The following is a 17,684-nucleotide window of genomic DNA, read 5'->3' on the forward strand; positions in this document are numbered from 1 at the left end:
CACATGGGGCGGTGCTGAGTGTCAGGTTTTCCTGTGCTCCACAAGTGTACCGCCACTACAGCAGAGGAGACCCATTCTTTTTTAAAAAATGTATTTGGTTGAAGTCTAGTTGATTTACAACGTTGTGTTAATTTCTGCCGTACAGCAAAGCGATTCAGTTGTATACATTCTTTTTCGTATTCTTTTCCATTGTGGTTTATCCCAGCATATTGAATAGAGTTCCCTGCGCTCTACAGTAGGACCTTGTTGTTTATCCATCCTATACATACTAGTTTGCATCTGCTGACCCCAAACTCCCAACCCACCCCTCCCCCACACCCTCTCCCCCTTGGCAACCACAAATCTGCTCTCTGTGTCTGTGAGTCTGTTTCTGTTTCATAGATATGTTCATTTGTGTCATATTTTAGATTCCACATATAAGCGATATCCTATGGTATTTGTCTTTCTCTTTCTGACTTACTTCACTCAGTATGATCATCTCTAGGTCCGTCCATGTTGCTGCAAATGGCATTATTTCGTTCTTTTTTATGGCTGAATAATATTCCATTGTATATATATACCACATCTTCTTTATCTACTCATCTGTTTATGGACACAGGTTGCTTCCATATCTTCGATATTGTAAATAGCATTGTGATGAACATGGTGGTCCATGTCTCTTTTTGAATTATGGTTTTCTCAGGGTATATGCCCAGTAGTGGGATTGCTGGATCACATGGTAATTCTATTTTTAGTTTTTTGAGGAACCTCCATACTGTCTTCCATAGTGGCTGCACCAATTTACATTCCCACCAACAGTGCAGGGGGGTTCCCTTTTCGAGGAGGCCCATTCTTTAAACCAGCCCATCAGAGGGAAAGATTGTTTAGTGATCCACTGTAATGCAGCCCTGGAAAACCATCAGCCATGAGGCTATGCACGTGATGATAGCAGATCAAGGTGGTTCTCACACACACACACACACACACACACACACACACACACACACGAATGCTGCTTGGTCCTGGCGAGTTCCTGGGATTTCAGAAATGACATCCTACCTTGCATCCCAGGGAAAAAGTTTGTAACTGGAGCTAAAGGTGAAGCTTGTCTGTACTCTGAAGAGCTTGTTTTGCAGCATAAATTTCAGACGAGGATAATTAAACCACTTCTTGGAGAACTGAGTCTGATTTCACTGGGCCTTTTAGTATATAAGATCTTTCATCAAGTGACTTTCATGGTCCTGATTGGAGCCCACTAATTATTCCAACCAGCTATTTTCATCGAGTGCACATCGTGGTGTGCTGACGTGCACATACATTCCAGCTCTGGTAAGGAAACAGGAGGCATCCCGAAATGCTGCAATCAATATTAATGTACTCGAAATCACACTTCCATCTGTTTCCGAATTAATAAAACACAAGATAGATGTCCTCATTTCCCTCTCTCTTTCTCTCTTTCAGCAAAATGCTTCAAAAGTCGCTCAGATACCATCTCCATGGGTAGGCAATGGAAAGTAAGTATCTTCTGAAAATTATTTTTTCATGAAAATCAGCGATCGAATAGACCCCAAATATTGGGTATTGACAACCCCAGGTGGAAAGGTCAGTTCTGAATCTACAGTAATTTTGGTGCACGCAGAATTCTAGTCAGGTTTCAGCTAATAGCAGGACAGAAAAGTTTAAGATGATGTGGCTCCAAATTTCTTTCACTGTTTGATCTTTAAGCCAAATGACGGCCATAAAAGTATCAGTTAATGAGATGGCAAGCACCGTGCCATTTCGGGGAGGCAGGGTAAAGTTACCTCCACTGCAGTGATTTTTCAATGAGTCACTCAGTAATGAAAGACCAATGAAATATTCATTGATATATGGTAAGTGCTTTAATAAAACCAGAGGCATAATAGCGCTGAAAATGTGAAGGCACTTCGTCAGCCAATTATCTGAACCTTCATGATGATTTTTATATTAATACTAAAATACCCTGACCTAAAATGTAAAAGCAGCTACGCTACTGCCGGTCTGAGGCTCAGTGAACTCACCCACTCTGCGGCCGTCCTTAGAGCCCTATCTGCTCGGGGCAGCTCAGCCCTCCAGCAGTAGGGCAGGAGCTGGGAAGCCAGCTGACGTGGGCCAGGAGCTGTCCTTAGCTCCCGGGGTAAACTGAGAGAGCCCCTTCCTCTCTCTACAATGAAAGGGCCGGACCCAGTGACATCGGAGGCTCATCTGAAGACAGGTTCCTTTTCAGAGGGCGACTTGGAATCCTAGTTCTGTCTCAGCCCTGAACTGCCTACATGCCCACACTTAACTGGCTTGAGCACCCGTTTCTCCGGTGATTCCAATACCTCCCTCACCACCCCAAGCCCACTTCCCACCAGTGGATGTATACCTTCACAAAGAGCTGGGGGGGTTTCCCCATTTTTCATCATTTCAAAATTCTTATGTCTCTGATCAAAACACTTTCTTGAACAGTGAAATAGTCTCCTTTGCCACTTTATAGTTTAAAGCACAGTCCCGAAGCAGTGGGATTGTGAACTCTAAGATCATAAAAACATTCAGAGTGAGGGAACAGATCCATTAAAAAGTACATGTTAACTCAATTACTGTATTGAAAGGAAGCACCGTTCAAACTGTTGAATTAGGTCTCACTCTTATACTGACGGACAAAAGTGAAAGAACGCTTCTCTCTGGAAGCTCAGAAAATAAAAATAACTGTTGAAAGGCCCAGAGAAAGCTATTTTCTCTGAGCACGGAGTAAAGCAAGGGCAAATTCAGGTAAGCAGCCATTAAAGGATCATTGGGAAAAAAATTTTTTTTAATTCTGCAACGAAAGAACTCAGACACATTGTAAGCTTGTGAAGTCACATGAAAAGCCTCCCGAAATGATTTTTAAAGCAGCTCCTGTCTGAAGAAAGCACACTCCCTTTGGTAGTCCAGAGAGCTTTTGAATGAGGCAACTCAAAACGGTCGCCCAGGGGTTACAGCCCATTCATTCAGCAAACACTTTGGGTACATTTCCCTACAAGAGACCTGGGACGCAGCGGAATTCCAAGGGCTCCCTGCACTCGAGAAGCACGCAGTCCAGTGGAGGGGGATGACAGGTATGAACAAAGTTCTGCAGACACCCAAGAAAAAGAGAGCGCGGGCCTCCATGGGTGGTCAGGGAGGGCTTCTTTGTCTCCCAGCAACACTATAGCCTGCTTCCTCCAGCGAATGATGACAGCTGGCCCCGCACCAGACCTTTCACGATGCCTTCCAGAAGCAAGCTTCCCTGACCCTGGCCGTGAAGAAGCAGTTGGAAGAAGGAGAAGAAAAATCCGCTTGATATAGAGCAGGGGTCGGCAAACCTTTTCTGCAAAGGGCCAGATAGTACATATTTGGGGCTTTGCCGGCCCAGAGGCAAAACCGAGGGTGTCATGTGTAAAGAGAATATAAGAGAAAACAGGTTTCCACAAACATCTTACTGATGAAATTCAGAATATAACAGCAGTCAAGTACAAGTTTTATAATACGAGTCTGTTCAGGAGAGGAATGGAAGTTTGAAAAAATAACATTTTGCGTCACGGGTTCAAAGGTAGCATTCTCGCTCGTCCAGTTGATTGCAAATGTCCATCTTTTCACACCATTCATAGCTCACAGGCCATACAGAAACAGGTGGTGCACCAGCTTTTTTGACCTCCACAGAGAGTCATGGAAACCATGTTATAGAGGGTCTAAAAGGGTGGGGCAGCCGTCTCAGATGTCACCCAGAGAGAATAAAAAGAAAGAAGGCTGGGAAGGCTATGGAAGGAGGAAAGAACGCGGCCATCTGAGGCCTTTGAAGAACTCTTTCAGTAGACAGGTGGCCGTGGGTACCATATTGAAAGCGTTGGAAGAGAAGAGATATCTCCACATGTTTGGGACATTGGCCAATAAAAAGATGTGAGGAGTTTGGTGGTCACTGGAGGGAACATTCCCATCAAGCAAAACTTCTCCGCAAGATTAGGGAGGGCTGTGCCTGCGTGAACGTGGCATGAGCTTGGGGACAGTGGTAGAAACAAGCCAATGTGGACTCAAGGGTGAGGGTCAAGATGAACACCCAGGTCCGGTGAATCCTTTAGCAGAGGGAGTGTAGGACTTTGAGGTAACTTGATGGAATGGAAGGAGAGTGGACTTTGGAGGAAAACAGACCTGCTTTCAAATCCTGGCCCTTCGACCGATTTGCTACGTGACCCTCAAAAAGGAGCTGAATTTCTCTGAGCCCTTTTGCCATCTGTGAAACAGTGGTGGCAGAAACTCACCCACAGAGTTGTCACAAGGCTTAGAGATAATATCGGTGAAGCCCAGAGCACTGTGCTTGGTGCACAGCAACTTTAACAAATACTGGCTACTACCACTGCCATGTTTTGTTGTCATTGTTACCTTTTTGAGTTGCAAAACATAAGTGATCTCGCCCCTAGAACTCCCACAGCTCTTGGTGTGCACTTCACTTTTGGCACTTAGCCTAGATTGCCAGAATTTAATGGATTTCCCTCCCCATTAGACTATTTGCTCGTTTCAATAAGGGGCTGTTCACTCTTTTATTCACCAGATATTTATTGCATATGCCTGCTGTGTATGAGACACTCTGCCAGGCACTTTACAAACATATACCCTCTCCATGTGCTGCTGTGCGCTTGTTCGTCTTCCCTCCCCAGAGCACCTCATGTGTAGTGGATACTACATAATAACAGAGGGAGGGCTGGAAGGTAATCCATTCATTTATCTAACTGGTATTAAGTACATAGTATGTGCACCAGGCACTGTTCTAGATGCTGGGAATGACGCTGGATAAAATAGACAAGGACCTCCTCAAGGTCACATTCTTTTGGAAGAGAAAGACCGTACAAAAAGAGTGCATGTGCTAGATAATAAATGTCATAGAGGAAGGCGAAACAAGGAGGGGGGATAGAAAGGGCTGCTTGGCATGGGGGAGGAAGATCCTGAATAGGGACATTAGGGAAGGATGATGGGAGGGCGAGCCATGCAGATCCCTGGGGGGAGTGCATTCCACGCGCAGGGCTCGCCACCACCTCCAACGGGGACGTGTGAAGAAAAGCACCAGATCTGAAGCAGATCCACAGAGGGAGAACTGAACGACGAAGCCCAAGCTGTGGGGAGAGCCAAGCTGGAGTTGGAGGCACACCAAGATGAGCGCGGCAACAGCCCTCTTTCAGCCAGAGGCAGTGTCCTAGGCAGGTTTTGATTTGTGGATTTCACGCATCTGATGCAGTGTGCAGGGTATGCAGCCGTGCTGCGCGCAAGGTCAGCTCACAGAGCCTCGTGTCAGGTCCGTCGTGACCAAAACCGAACACATGCCCTCGCTCTCCCCCCGCCTCCACCGCTGATTATTTAAAAGAAAGTGCCGAGTGGAAGGGAAAGAAAGCCCCTCAATAGCTCTTCAACGTTATAAACTGAAAAGGCCGTTTCAGGATGTAGGAGATAAACGAGGCGATTTGTTTCCCCTTATGACTTCTGGACATGATTGGAAATCACTGAATCCAGCCTTTTCTTGCAGGCCAGGGAAGGTCCAGCGAGGGGAGGGGTCTCGGGAGCACACGGCAATTGTACATAAGGCAGGGCCAGGCTAGAGTCCCGGTCCCTGGGATTCCGGAACTTTCCCAGCACCCCACGGTCCCCCTCTCAACATTTGTGACACTGACACCTTTGCAATCTTCTCTAGAGATTACAAATGAGGACGTTTTCCTTTCTGGCCGTAAATTGACATTTACGGGTTAATGACCACCACTGGGTGGGAAAAGACTAGAAAATAGCATTTGCAACCTGCCATGACAAAAAAATCTAGCATTCACTGCTTTTTTGCTAACACTTCTGTGCCCAGGTCCCTGAGTTTAACCATTCCCCTGACCACACCCCGCCTTGAAAGTAAATCTTTCCATCAAGAAGTATCAAACATCTCAGAAATTATAAACAGAGCAGGAAAACCTTCACACCCTCTTCCATCACACAAGCGCAGAGCACTTGCACAGAGGATCCACTTTCCCCCTCATGCCAGAACATACCGGAAGACATACTCTGTTTGCGGAAATGGACCAATGCCCTCCCGTGGCTGTAGGCACCGCCTGTGTGAGTCTCATGCGAGTGCATCCGTTGAGTTGCTCCCAGACCGAGTCAGCCCCGCTTTGGCACTTTGGTACGTGGTGACTGCCGTTCCCCCAAATCCTCTGTGTATGCAGCCTGTCAGGGTGCGCATCTGTTCTAGGAGCAGGGATTGGCTCTGAGAAATACAGCCACCCTGCAAAGGTAGTTGCCAACAGGTGGCTGACACAGGGGAGGGAGTGTGAGAAGGGCGCCTCATGATGGGCAGTCATTCGAAGGCTGGCTGAACGAGGACGGGGGGCTGGGGGGGGGTGTATAGGTCTTGCAGCCACCCAGCCTTTGGGACTGTCCCTGACCCTCCATGCGACGTGCAGCCAGCCGGCGACTTCTTGTTGCTGGCATTAAAGGATTAAACAAAAATCTACCCCCGAACATTGGTACTGCCCAAAGTAGGAACTCCCCAAACTTCTCTTTATAACCCAGTGTGCAGGTGAACTGCCAGCGATTAACAGCCATCCTGTAGCCACGTCTTGAAGAATCCTAAAGAGATATTCATAATCTTACTTGTTCCAGCTTCCTTAGTATTGCTCCTTGGGGGGCTTTTCAGGATTGCACTTTGCTTATGGTGGCAACTGTATTTGGAGCAAACTGTCACCGTGGTTTCCACAAAACACTTTGATAAGAGACCAGTATTGCACATCAAGTCTTTTCTAAGTGCCAATATCCATTCTGGCAGCAGGTAGAGAAATCATCATAGCTCTGAGCTGATGCTTTCTCTGGAACATCAGAAGACTTGTTAGATGTATTCAAAGTAAGAGCTACATTTGTGGGTAGAATTAATGCCAGAGGAAGATTCACCCAGCCCTCTGTGTGGTATTTTAAAACAAAGTAGCGACGTGCGTGGAGTCATCAGTGGTTCCCAAAGGCAGTCAGACTTCAGGGTTTAAAGTTAGAAAAGGATAAGGATGGCTCGTCCTACAGCCTGGCCCTGTGGCCCCGTGTGGGTTGGTCTAATGAGGCAGGAACAGGGTGATAATAAGTTCTCTCTACGCTGGGGCCTCTGGAGAAAGCTACTGTGCTGGCAAAAGCTATAGGATGTCCTCTGAGAGGAGTCGGTGGGCTGCAAGAGCAAGCTTCATATATGTTCACCATGCTAAAACTCACTGTGGCAAATCACGTCCTCATGAGGTCCCAGTGTGATGGGGGAGGCCTAGAACGCCGCTGCCACTCTTCCCAAGCAACCTAACAAAGCCTGTCTCTTCCCATCCCCCAGAAACACTCCATCCCCAGTGTCTCTCAACAGCGTGTCTCCCATCAACGCAATGGGGAACTGTAACAACGGCCCGGTCACCATCCCCCAGCGCATTCACCACATGGCCGCCAGCCACGTCAACATCACTAGCAACGTGTTACGGGGCTACGAACACTGGGACATGGCCGACAAACTGACAAGAGAGAATAAAGGTATGCTGCTCTGCTCGACCCATTGCTCACGGGCCATGGTGGAGTCAACTCGCTTTCAATGGCTTGAGTTTTCCATGGTGGCCTTCTCTTTCTGTCTGATTTCCAGGGCTACATGAGGGAAGAGGGGGTTAGCTCAGGGCTGACGTGGTGACCAGTTTTTGCTGAGAGAGTGAAAAAGGCCTAGGATTGAGTTCTCCTTTAAAGTTTAAAGTAACTTGAACTATGATGTGTTGGCAAATGTCTGTTTCGCATTTTCACTCAATGGTAAGGATCAATACAGAGAAACAGAGCAAAGGAGAAAAGAATGATTTGCAAATTAATTGGGATTAAGGCACTTGGCTTTTTTTTTTTGGAGAGGTGAGGTTGAACCGAGGCCTTTTACCTTCGTTTTAATCGTCAGCTCCAGTGAGTACATGACAATGTGGCTTTGCAGTCAGAAGCCAGGGCCAAGGCTCAGCTAGTGTTTTTCACCCACTGACACCTGGGATGAAGGATCAGAGCCCTGTTCATGGGAACACATGAGGTTGGCTACAAAACAAATGTGAGGAGAACCCTGCTTCACCAGAGGGTGAGTCAGTGGTCCTCAGCCACTCATGCTGCCATCTGTGACCCTAGCTGTCACACAGGTTCGCCCCAAAGCCGCCTATCCTAATGAAGATGGGAAGTTCAAAGAAACCGTACTTTTGCCCTGGCCATTCAGTTGACTTCGGTGATTCTGGCCCAGCAGTCAGCGACAGACCCACTCTAGTCTAAGTGAGGACAGATGTGGGTCTTTCTGAATCAGACTGCAAAGAGGTGACCTGTGGTTTAGAGCAGTAGAAACATCTGGCTAGGTACAGGCAAGAATTAGCATCTCGCAGGCTGGTGGCTCCTGCTGGGACATGGTATGGTATAAGTTGCATGGGGTGGGCTTGGGTCCCAGACAGTGACAGGACTTTCTTGGAATCAGGCTGGGGCTGCAGGCTACCTAGATGCAGAGGGACGTTCCCGTGGGTTACCGGCCCCTCCTCCTGGCTGCATCTCTATTGCGGCATCACTAAGCGGGCGGGGAAACTGTCCCACGGAACTAGGAAGGGTGCAGATTTTGAAGCCTAACCATTTAAGCTTGAATCCTGTCAGGCACTGGCTGGGTGACCTCAGGCAAGTTACTGAAATCTGTGAGCTACTCCCTAGCTTCCATCTCTAGAATGGATATAATAGGATGGTGATGAAACTACCCAGAAGGATGGTAGACATGGGTGGAATAAAATAAGATGTGTAAATCACCTAGCATAAAATATCAAGTGCGAGGTAGAAATCCTACAAAGATTTCTTTCTCTTTCCTTACTCCATGTGATGACATAGCTATATAATTGAAAGAGTCTGTGGCTATCAAAGCATATTCCATAATTTGGGACTCCGACCCCTTGACCCAGCTCTAAACTTGCACTGACTCCTAGGGCTATTTGCATGTGTTGGTTCTGTGTGTTCATGCGGTCATTTCTATACGCCAGGTTCTGTACTATTTGTTTTATCATTTGTTGTGTCATTTAGCCCCATTTCCTAGCTGTAGAAACCGAGGCTCAGTGAGATGCAGAAATTCACCCATGATATCACAGCTCATCATATTGGAAGCAGAAATTGAATCGAGAAATGTCTGGTTTCAGAGTGTGAACTTTTATCCTATAGGATGCACTGCCCATCTAGAGGGCGAGATTAACAACGGGTCCTTGGAGACCTTCAGTGAGCTCCTGTCCTCAGTTATCTGAGTAATGGGCAGTTCTTAACTCGTCCACTTCCCTAGGCTTCTGGAAATCCAAAGACAACTAACCCAGACAACCAGGCCAATCCAGGGGTTCTAGAATTGCTCAGGAAGGCATAAAGCATCTTAAGTCTTGCCTAGCTTGTCGGCCTCCACTCTTCTCTGTCTTATTTTGTATTGGTAACTGGAGAGCTGTTCAGTATTTATGGATTTCCTTCATAATTGCATCTATTTTCAAAATCTGTTAAAGTAATTCCTTCTAAATTAACCACAGAACTTTCCAGGAGCAATGTAGCGGCTGGGCTGATGTTGGACTCAGATGGTGCTCATCTTGGCCTTAGCACAGTGTGTCAAGGAGTTGTTCAATTCCCTGACTAATATTGAATCAAAATGACTCTGTCAGTCTACCAGCAGAAAGATGCTGCATCCCGCTGGTGTGGTCCTAGGGCTGTACCAGGGGCCGGGGAGAGGACCTAGTTTGGAATCTTCTGTTTACGGCCCTGAGTTTCACACACTTTGTCATTTCTGAACTGCTTGAAGTGGGGGTTTCTTCCCACATCTGTCTTGTCTACATAGACATGGGGAAACTGAAGCACTTCCCTTTTGATTGGTACTCTGCCTCCCACTGGAGACCACCACGTGCCTGCACCTTTTTCCACCCAATCATGCGATGGAGGTGGCGGAGGTTGGCTGTCCCAGTGGAAGGTCTCCACCCCTGCCCCATGTCTGCCCACCTGTACAGCTGCAGATGGCTCATTGCAGAACATTCTGGTGCTCAAATGGGCCAATAGGGCTGATTCTGCCCTCTGGCCTTTATTCTAGAAGCCCGGTTCCTTACCTTCCCAGCTGCTGACTTGAAACACTTATTAAAATGGTGACCTGGGTACCCAATGAAGAGTGCCACCGCAGGGGCTTCCCTGGTGGCGCAGTGGTTGAGAGTCCGCCTGCCGATGCAGGGGACACGGGTTCGTGCCCCGGTCCGGGAAGACCCCACGTGCCGCGGAGCGGCTGGGCCCGTGAGCCATGGCCGCTGAGCCTGCGCGTCCGGAGCCTGTGCTCCGCAACGGGAGAGGCCACAGCAGTGAGAGGCCCGCGTACCGCAAAAACAAACAAAAAAAAAAAGAATGCCACCGCAGACTTTATACAGAATATCCAGGGGACATCCCACTCACGTTCACTCGACAACAGCTGGGTCCTTTAACATCTCCCTTAATATTGTATTACGGAAGAGAGTATTTTCAATGCCCAAAGTAATTTACTCCCTTATCAGCAGAAATTACTTTTATTGCATAGTACAGGTTAAAAAGTATCACGTAATCAAATGAAGCTGATACGCGGAGAAGGAGCCCATATGTTCTACACAACGTGAAGAATCAATGCATTGTTTAGTGAAATACCATCTGCTGGGCAATCAAGCACACATAACCCACGCGTGGAAATTGCTTTCCAAGAAGGCAGGAGAGCATCTCAACCACTTGAAGGTAGTCTCCAGCCTCCTCCCCGCCACCGAGCCAGCACGAGTGATTTCCTCGTGGCTGAGGGAACAGGACGCCCAAGAGTTTCCTTCTCACCGAGATCAACGCGGTGCCAGACAGACGTGCAAAGGGGAAGCCTAGCTGCTTTCTAGGCATCATAGAGTTTTTCCCACAGACCTCCCACCCCGCCCCAAAGCAGACAGTCTAAGACTCTGGTCCCACTGCTGAGAAGTAAGGCCTCGGTGCCATTCCTTCCCCGAGTCAGCTGGAGGGGGATCGGCCAGGCAGTCTTACCATCCGTGTGCCGGGGGGCAGGGGGAAGTGCTGTGCGACAGATCCTTACAGGTCATTTTCCTTCCCTAAAGGAGTAAGACTCACCAAATCAGATGCCTCCTAGACATTTATCTGGCCTTAGAGGCCGATGGCGCTAATGGCTGTCTAGGCTCACCCGCTGTATCTACGTCAAGGCAAGAAACATCGATACTCAGTTCGTTTAGACAAGAGGAAAAGAGAATATTTTCAATTCCGTAACGCATAGAATGAAAAACAGCTTGGTATCATATAGACCATGGCTCCCTACCATTTTGTGTATAAAGACCCCTTTCTAACTATAAATTTATAATATATAAAAATATAAATTCCATATTTTATATAAAACACATTGAGATACATTTTATTTTAGATACGTAATTTTATGTGTATATTTTCAATACATAAATATATGTTTCTATAAACATATATAAATATATAGACAAATATATTTTATAGGTAATATATGCATACTGTGATATGTGTGTGTGTCTCACAAACCTCCACAGGATTGTCATGTACTTTTAGAATCTGTCGTCTGAGAAAATATATGGTGATTTGAAAAACCTTACTATGAATTAACAGATTTGAATGAATTTGTGTTTTCTTAACCACAGTAACACAGACTTGATTTATGCTGTGGAGCTTGGGGCGCTAACAAAAGATTAAAATAGTAGAGCTTGATATCCATATGGAGTGTGGGTCACCTAGTAGGTACTCTGGACACTTGTGTCGAAAGAATGAATGAATGAACAACGGATAACTTGTCCAACGCCCGCGTGGTTGTGGTCCTGCTATCGTTCAAAGGCCTGACCGAGGTCTGCTCTGATTTTCAGAATTCTTTGGCGATCTGGACACGTTGATGGGGCCCCTGACCCAGCACAGCAGCATGACCAATCTCGTCCGCTACGTTCGCCAGGGACTGTGTTGGCTGCGCATCGACGCCCATTTGTTGTAGTGGGGTGTGCCCCCATCTCCAGCACTGGTGGAACTCCACTCATTTGGGAAAATTCTCTTTGATTATGTTTGTTTTTATGCTTCTTTTGATATCTGTGAAAAACAGAAGTCATTGTAAGTGGACACTACACCTTGAGCAGTGTATCTTTTATCACTTAGTCATTTTTCAGTATTTTATATGCATTTCACAGATCCCACCATCCTTTTGTGCTTGATGGAATGACACAGTCCCTACAGTATTGTTTTAAGTCCACACTACCCACAACAAAGAATGGAAAGCAATTGGGAGAACAGGTTCCTGAGAAGTGAAACGGAATGTCATATATAGACATATATATATATGTGTGTGTGTGTGTGTGTGTGTGTGTGTGTGTCTATATATGAACGCAGACACAGAGGACCTGCAAAGATTCAAATTTTCAGCAATAGCCATTCCCCAAACTGCACTCTTCTGTCCAGACAAGAACATATTTCAGAATCCTTTGTTAAACTTTTGTGGTTCCCACAGACTCAGTTTTCAGATGAGAATTTTCATTGTCGAAACCCACTGGTTAGATGTTGTAGCAACATCAGAAAGTCAAATTTAAGAAAATTAATGAGCACGGCAATGCCACTCTGAAATGCAGCCAGAGGACTTTTTAGTTAGTATCCCTTTCCTGATTCCCTAATTTGAAAAACGTCAAGGATGAGAAGGAGTGGCAGGATTGATGTCGACAACGTTAAGGCGTCAGCTGGCATAAATATTTTTGAACTCCATGATTTGAAGCGTAAATCCTCACCCAGCATTCTCTTTGTGTAAAGCTCTCCTTTGGAGGGCAGTTCAGTCAGTGCACGCCCTAGTAGCCAAAAAACGCTACACTCCAGTTTTAGAGATGAGAGACGGGAGGGGTCTGGAAACCGTCCAGGGAATGCACACCTCTGCCTCTTTTGCAGTTGGTTGGCGGGGTCTACAACTGGCAGGACTTCTTTTTTTTATTGGGCTTTGCTCAGATCTCTGGAAACAAAAGTCAAGTTATCACTACCTAGAAGTAATCATATACAGTTTGCTTCCTAGTGGCTTTAAAATCTGGACTTCCCCAAGTATTATCCCCATTTTCTATTTTACAGGGTTTCTGTTTCACTTCTTTCTGTTTTCTTCCACCTTTCTTTTCCTTTTTCTTCTCTTTCTTTTTTTGGGGGGGGGGTGCTCATTAGCTTTTGACGGAAATACAATCACTGATTTTATTCAAGTCTATATTAGCTTGAATCATTTCCATGAAAATCCCGAAGAAAACTTCAAACTCTCTAAGTAGTAGCTAATCTTTTAACAAAAAAAATGAGTCTCGGGCTCATGCTTCACCCTAGGGTGCTTTTGACAGAGCCCTGAACATTGGGAACAGTTCCCTTGATTTGGAGATATTTCTGCGTTCATTTTATGTCCCTAAACATCACAATGTAAATATCATCTTTGGTGTTCCAGCTCACTAGAAGAATTCCCCACACGTAGTAAAAACTATCCATACGTTAGTTCCTTGTAATTACCTGCCGGTATCTAATTCCACATAGCCCTTCGTCTGCTGAGTTATTGGATTCTCTTCACTGAGTTATGACCAGATAAATAATAGATATACACACACATGGAAGATGCAAACTTGTATGATTTTGAAAGCAAGTCACGCAAGCCTGTGATAAGAACGGCAAGGGATCACTCGTCGCACTCTCATTGTCAAGGTTAGCTGTGTCCCCAGTTGCAAAAGAGCCAGACTTGAGCTCCGCTCTGGTCATCTTTGAGTTGAAGGCCCTTTGTTGTATCATAAGGGCCGTGGAAGTTGTCCTCCAATGGCTGAGGCCACGTTGTGAAAAGTTGACAGCTGGGAGTGTCCCAGCAGCTGAACCAGCACTTTTCATGCTCCCAGTACGGTTGAGCTGGACGTTGGCAGTCTCAGCATCAACCCTCACACACGCAGACACACACACAGACCAATGAAACCCGAGAGAATCTTTTCTGAGCCTCTTAAATGAGGAAAATGATCCTATGAACGACTCCGGACACCCAAGGTGGGTGTCATCTATACAAATGAAGCTGATGGCTCTGCAGTGACTCAAGGTCTCTGTGTGTTTTCCACGGCTTATCAGGTAGAGCGCCTGACTATGACTATATGATGAAGCCCGCTGGCTTGCCTTGCAAGTTCAACCTAGACCACGATCCTAGACCATCATGGATTTAGGAGTAGATTCTTCTTGAAATTCAACCTCTGGAAAGTAGACATTAGAATGCTAGGGGCAGTTTCCCGGGGAAACTAGCATATTGCCTCATGAATGAAAGACTCGTAGCTCTGGTTTCAGTGCGTCATCATATCTACATGGCACACAGCACGGAAGCAGCAGAGCATCCTGCTTGCTGCCTGATGTGTCACCTCCGGTGGCTAAATGTAAAGTGTGTGCCAACTCAGTGGCACAATGACCAAATCTGACAGGCGAGCTCAGGATCACCACCTGATGGTTTAGCAGCGACCCATTTGTAAAGCAGCTTAGAAACCGATTAAGCATGGAGGATGAATTACCTTCCTCTCCCTGGAGGTGGGGCGCCTTTCGGTTTCCTGATTAAGGATTGCTGCTGTTTTCTAGGCACTCTGTTCGCCACACTGTAAGTGGTGTTGTGTGTCGTAGGTGCGCAGCTATTTCAGGGATTGAGGGATTTTGTCAAGTAAATCTCTTCGGTGTATCACCAGTTTGTGGGAGGGATACAAGACACGTGGATGGCGGTGAGAGATCCTGCCTCGAGACTTTGATGGAGGCTTGGTGAGACGCATCTCACAATAAGCACATGGAGTTAGGGTAATGGGCAGAGAAACGGGCAGGTCCACCTGAGCGAGCAAGTACACAGAAGGATCTCAGCCCTGCAAACGGGACCCCCGTAGGGCCACCACTATGCCTTCACTTGTCACCCAAGCTCCAACCACAGAGAGTTTGACAAGTTTGTGTTATGATGTTGGCTTGGCTTTGTATTTTAATTAACCTTGGATTTTTTAGTGGTTTTGTCATATTACTGTCTGAGTTTGGTAGGTAGGATTAATTTGAAAAGAGTATACTAGTGTGGTCCTCGGGGTAGAATTTAGCCATGAGCATGTTGTTAGCCAGCCTGTAGACTGTTAATGACTTAATAATGTCATTGGGAAAATACTAGTAGTTTTCTATTTGGATGACAGAATTGGAAAAGCAGATTAGCTGCTGATAACTTTTCAAAGACCTGAGATTGGGATGCCTTTTTTCCACGTAATGACATCAAACGATTCAAATCTCCAATCAATAACCAAGTTGCTTGATTCAAAACCATTGGCTAAAATGTGTTTTGTTGAGTTTCCAAATGGTGGGTTTTCCTTTGGACATCACCTTGCTAGATTGCATTGGATTGGGTCTTCAGCGGGAAGATACTTGTCCTCTCGGTATCTTTCCCAGAGCTATCTAATTTGGATTGTGTTTTATTCAAATTCGCATCCCGGAGGCTGAAGTTGGAAAATGAAGTTGGAAAGCATTTCTGAAGGCAGAATTGATTTAGCTGTGAGGGAGGAGCCCTCACGTACTTCTCAACAGACATGATAAAATTTCGCCTGCGTGAGTGGCAGGTGGGAGACAGCAAACTGGATCACTGGGTAGGACTACTCAGTAAGGCAATGAACTGCTTGCTTAGAGAGGCATCACTCTCCCCATGGAGAAAATGTGTGGCGAGACACTAGAGCTACACAACATTGAATGGATGGGTCGATTCCGTGCCCCCAAATTCAGTTCTGTGGGGAACAAATATGGCGCCCGTTGTCGCTTGCTCTATTATGCGACTGGCGGACTAAATTCTTCTTGGTTGTCGTTGTCGTTGTCGTTGTTGTTGTTCTCATTCCCACTTGCACAGCCTTATTCTCATAATGGAACTCTGATTCATTTGCTCTTCAGTGTTTGCAAACTCCAGCGACAGAACTGGCATCTGTGTATTGATGATCAGCAGTGAGTGACCCTGGCAGGAGGCTAACCGGATAGGCTGGTCTCAGACATTAATCCTACCATCTGATATTTTCGGGGAAAGAAAAAGTATGAGTTCCCTTTCCGTTCCCCTCCTCACAAGTCTAGAAACCCCCTTTCCCGAGAGCATCACGTTTCCCTCTGTAATCCATCAACTCAAAGCAAATTGCATTGTGGGGAGGGCCGAGGCGGGTGGGGCCGGGGGTAGCGGGTAGGGAAGCCCTTCCAGTCCAGGCTGCAGTTCTCGCCCCTTTCTGCTTCTGACCTGAGATGGTAATAACTCCTTCATCAGGCTCACAATGGGTTTAGGGGACACGGAACTGCTCTTCCGATCCATGGTCAATCATCGTTCTTCTAAGAGATTGGAGCTTTGCTGTTTCATTAACTGTGCAGTGTAGACTAATGGTGTTTAATAAAAATCATTCAAAATTTCAAACTCTTTTGCCAGTGACCTCAATTTTGTTGGCTCTTTGATTCATACCAGACTCTGCGGAGGGAAGGGGGAGACCCAGGAAGCCTGCTACCAGGCCCCTGGCAGGATGCTGTGGGGAGCACCCCCAGGGCCCACCAGCGCTTGCTGGTGAGCTGCCGCATGCAGACCAGCTGGGAACCCTCCTGAAGAAAGAATGCCCCCATGGATGCTTGCAGCTGCGGCTAGCCTGTTCCTACCGAGGGAATCATTACTCTCCAGCCTCTGCAGCACGAAGCCGGCTGCCAGATCAGGACCTTAATCGGAGTTGCAGGCACTTTACCTGTTTGGTTTTGGCCTGCGTCGCTCTCGTAGCTACCAAATAGGGGAAACGTCTCAGAGCCTAGAGCCCAGCGGGGCGCGGAAGGCTAGCCAAAATGCACCCCAGAAGCACATGCCCTTCTGAGGTTCTGCGGTACTTGGTGACATCAGTGGAAGAGGAGCCCCTGGGCAGGAAGCAGCCTTGGGGAAACCCCCAAAGAGACTGGGTTGGTGCCATGTTGCCCAGATACAGAGCTAGCTTCTCCTTTGATCTGCCCGGCATGCTACCGCTGGTCTACTGCTAAAACGTTTAACAAGCTCTCTGAGAACAGAAAGCACTTGATTTGTAGCATTTGCCAGTCTCCATGGTGTAACTGCTCCCGCCATGGCTAATTTCCAGCTACTAGGATGTCACTGAACACAGAGTTGGGAAGAGATGTACGCAAAGTTGGGAGCACACAGTACTGATTGCAGCCAGTCAAAGAGGGCTCGGATTTCACAGTTATTTTCTGTGGACACACACACACACACACACACTTTAATGACAAACTATTACATCATTTTCAAGTATGAGTCAATCCTCTGGGAAATGTAGATAGGTTTTTGTTTTGTTTGTTTGTTTTTTACATCTTTATTGGAGTATAATTGCTTTACAATGGTGTGTTAGTTTCTGCTTTATAACAAAGTGAATCAGTTATACATACACATATGTGCCCATATCTCTTCCCTCTTGCGTCTCCCTCCCTCCCACCCTCCCTATCCCACCCCTCTAGGTGGTCACAAAGCACCCAGCTGACCTCCCTGTGCTATGCGGCTGCTTCCCACTAGCTATCTATTTTACGTTTGGTAGTGTGTATATGTCCATGCCACTCTCTCACTTTGTCCCAGCTTACCCTTCCCCCTCCCCATATCCTCAAGTCCATTCTCTAGTAGGTCTGTGTCTTTATTCCCGTCTTACCCC

At 46.7% G+C, this 17,684-nt stretch overlaps 1 protein-coding gene across 1 annotated transcript in view; it reads left to right on the forward strand.

Annotated features, from left to right (window-relative positions):
- The window catches only part of AFF2 (AF4/FMR2 family member 2), a 499,888-nt gene extending 487,770 nt beyond the window's left edge, over positions 1 to 12,118 (forward strand). Inside the window, exons 17-19 of the mRNA XM_029240247.1 lie at positions 1,441 to 1,493; positions 7,328 to 7,518; positions 11,880 to 12,118. Coding sequence (XP_029096080.1) covers positions 1,441 to 1,493; positions 7,328 to 7,518; positions 11,880 to 12,001 — 366 coding nt within the window. The 3' untranslated portion in view covers positions 12,002 to 12,118. The remainder of the gene's footprint in view (positions 1 to 1,440; positions 1,494 to 7,327; positions 7,519 to 11,879) is intronic.
- Positions 12,119 to 17,684: the final 5,566 nt, after the last annotated feature.

Source organism: Monodon monoceros, unplaced genomic scaffold, assembly GCF_005190385.1.
Source record: "Monodon monoceros isolate NGI ecotype Baffin Bay Population unplaced genomic scaffold, NGI_Narwhal_1 Super_Scaffold_22, whole genome shotgun sequence".
Taxonomy (NCBI): Eukaryota; Metazoa; Chordata; class Mammalia; order Artiodactyla; family Monodontidae; genus Monodon; species Monodon monoceros.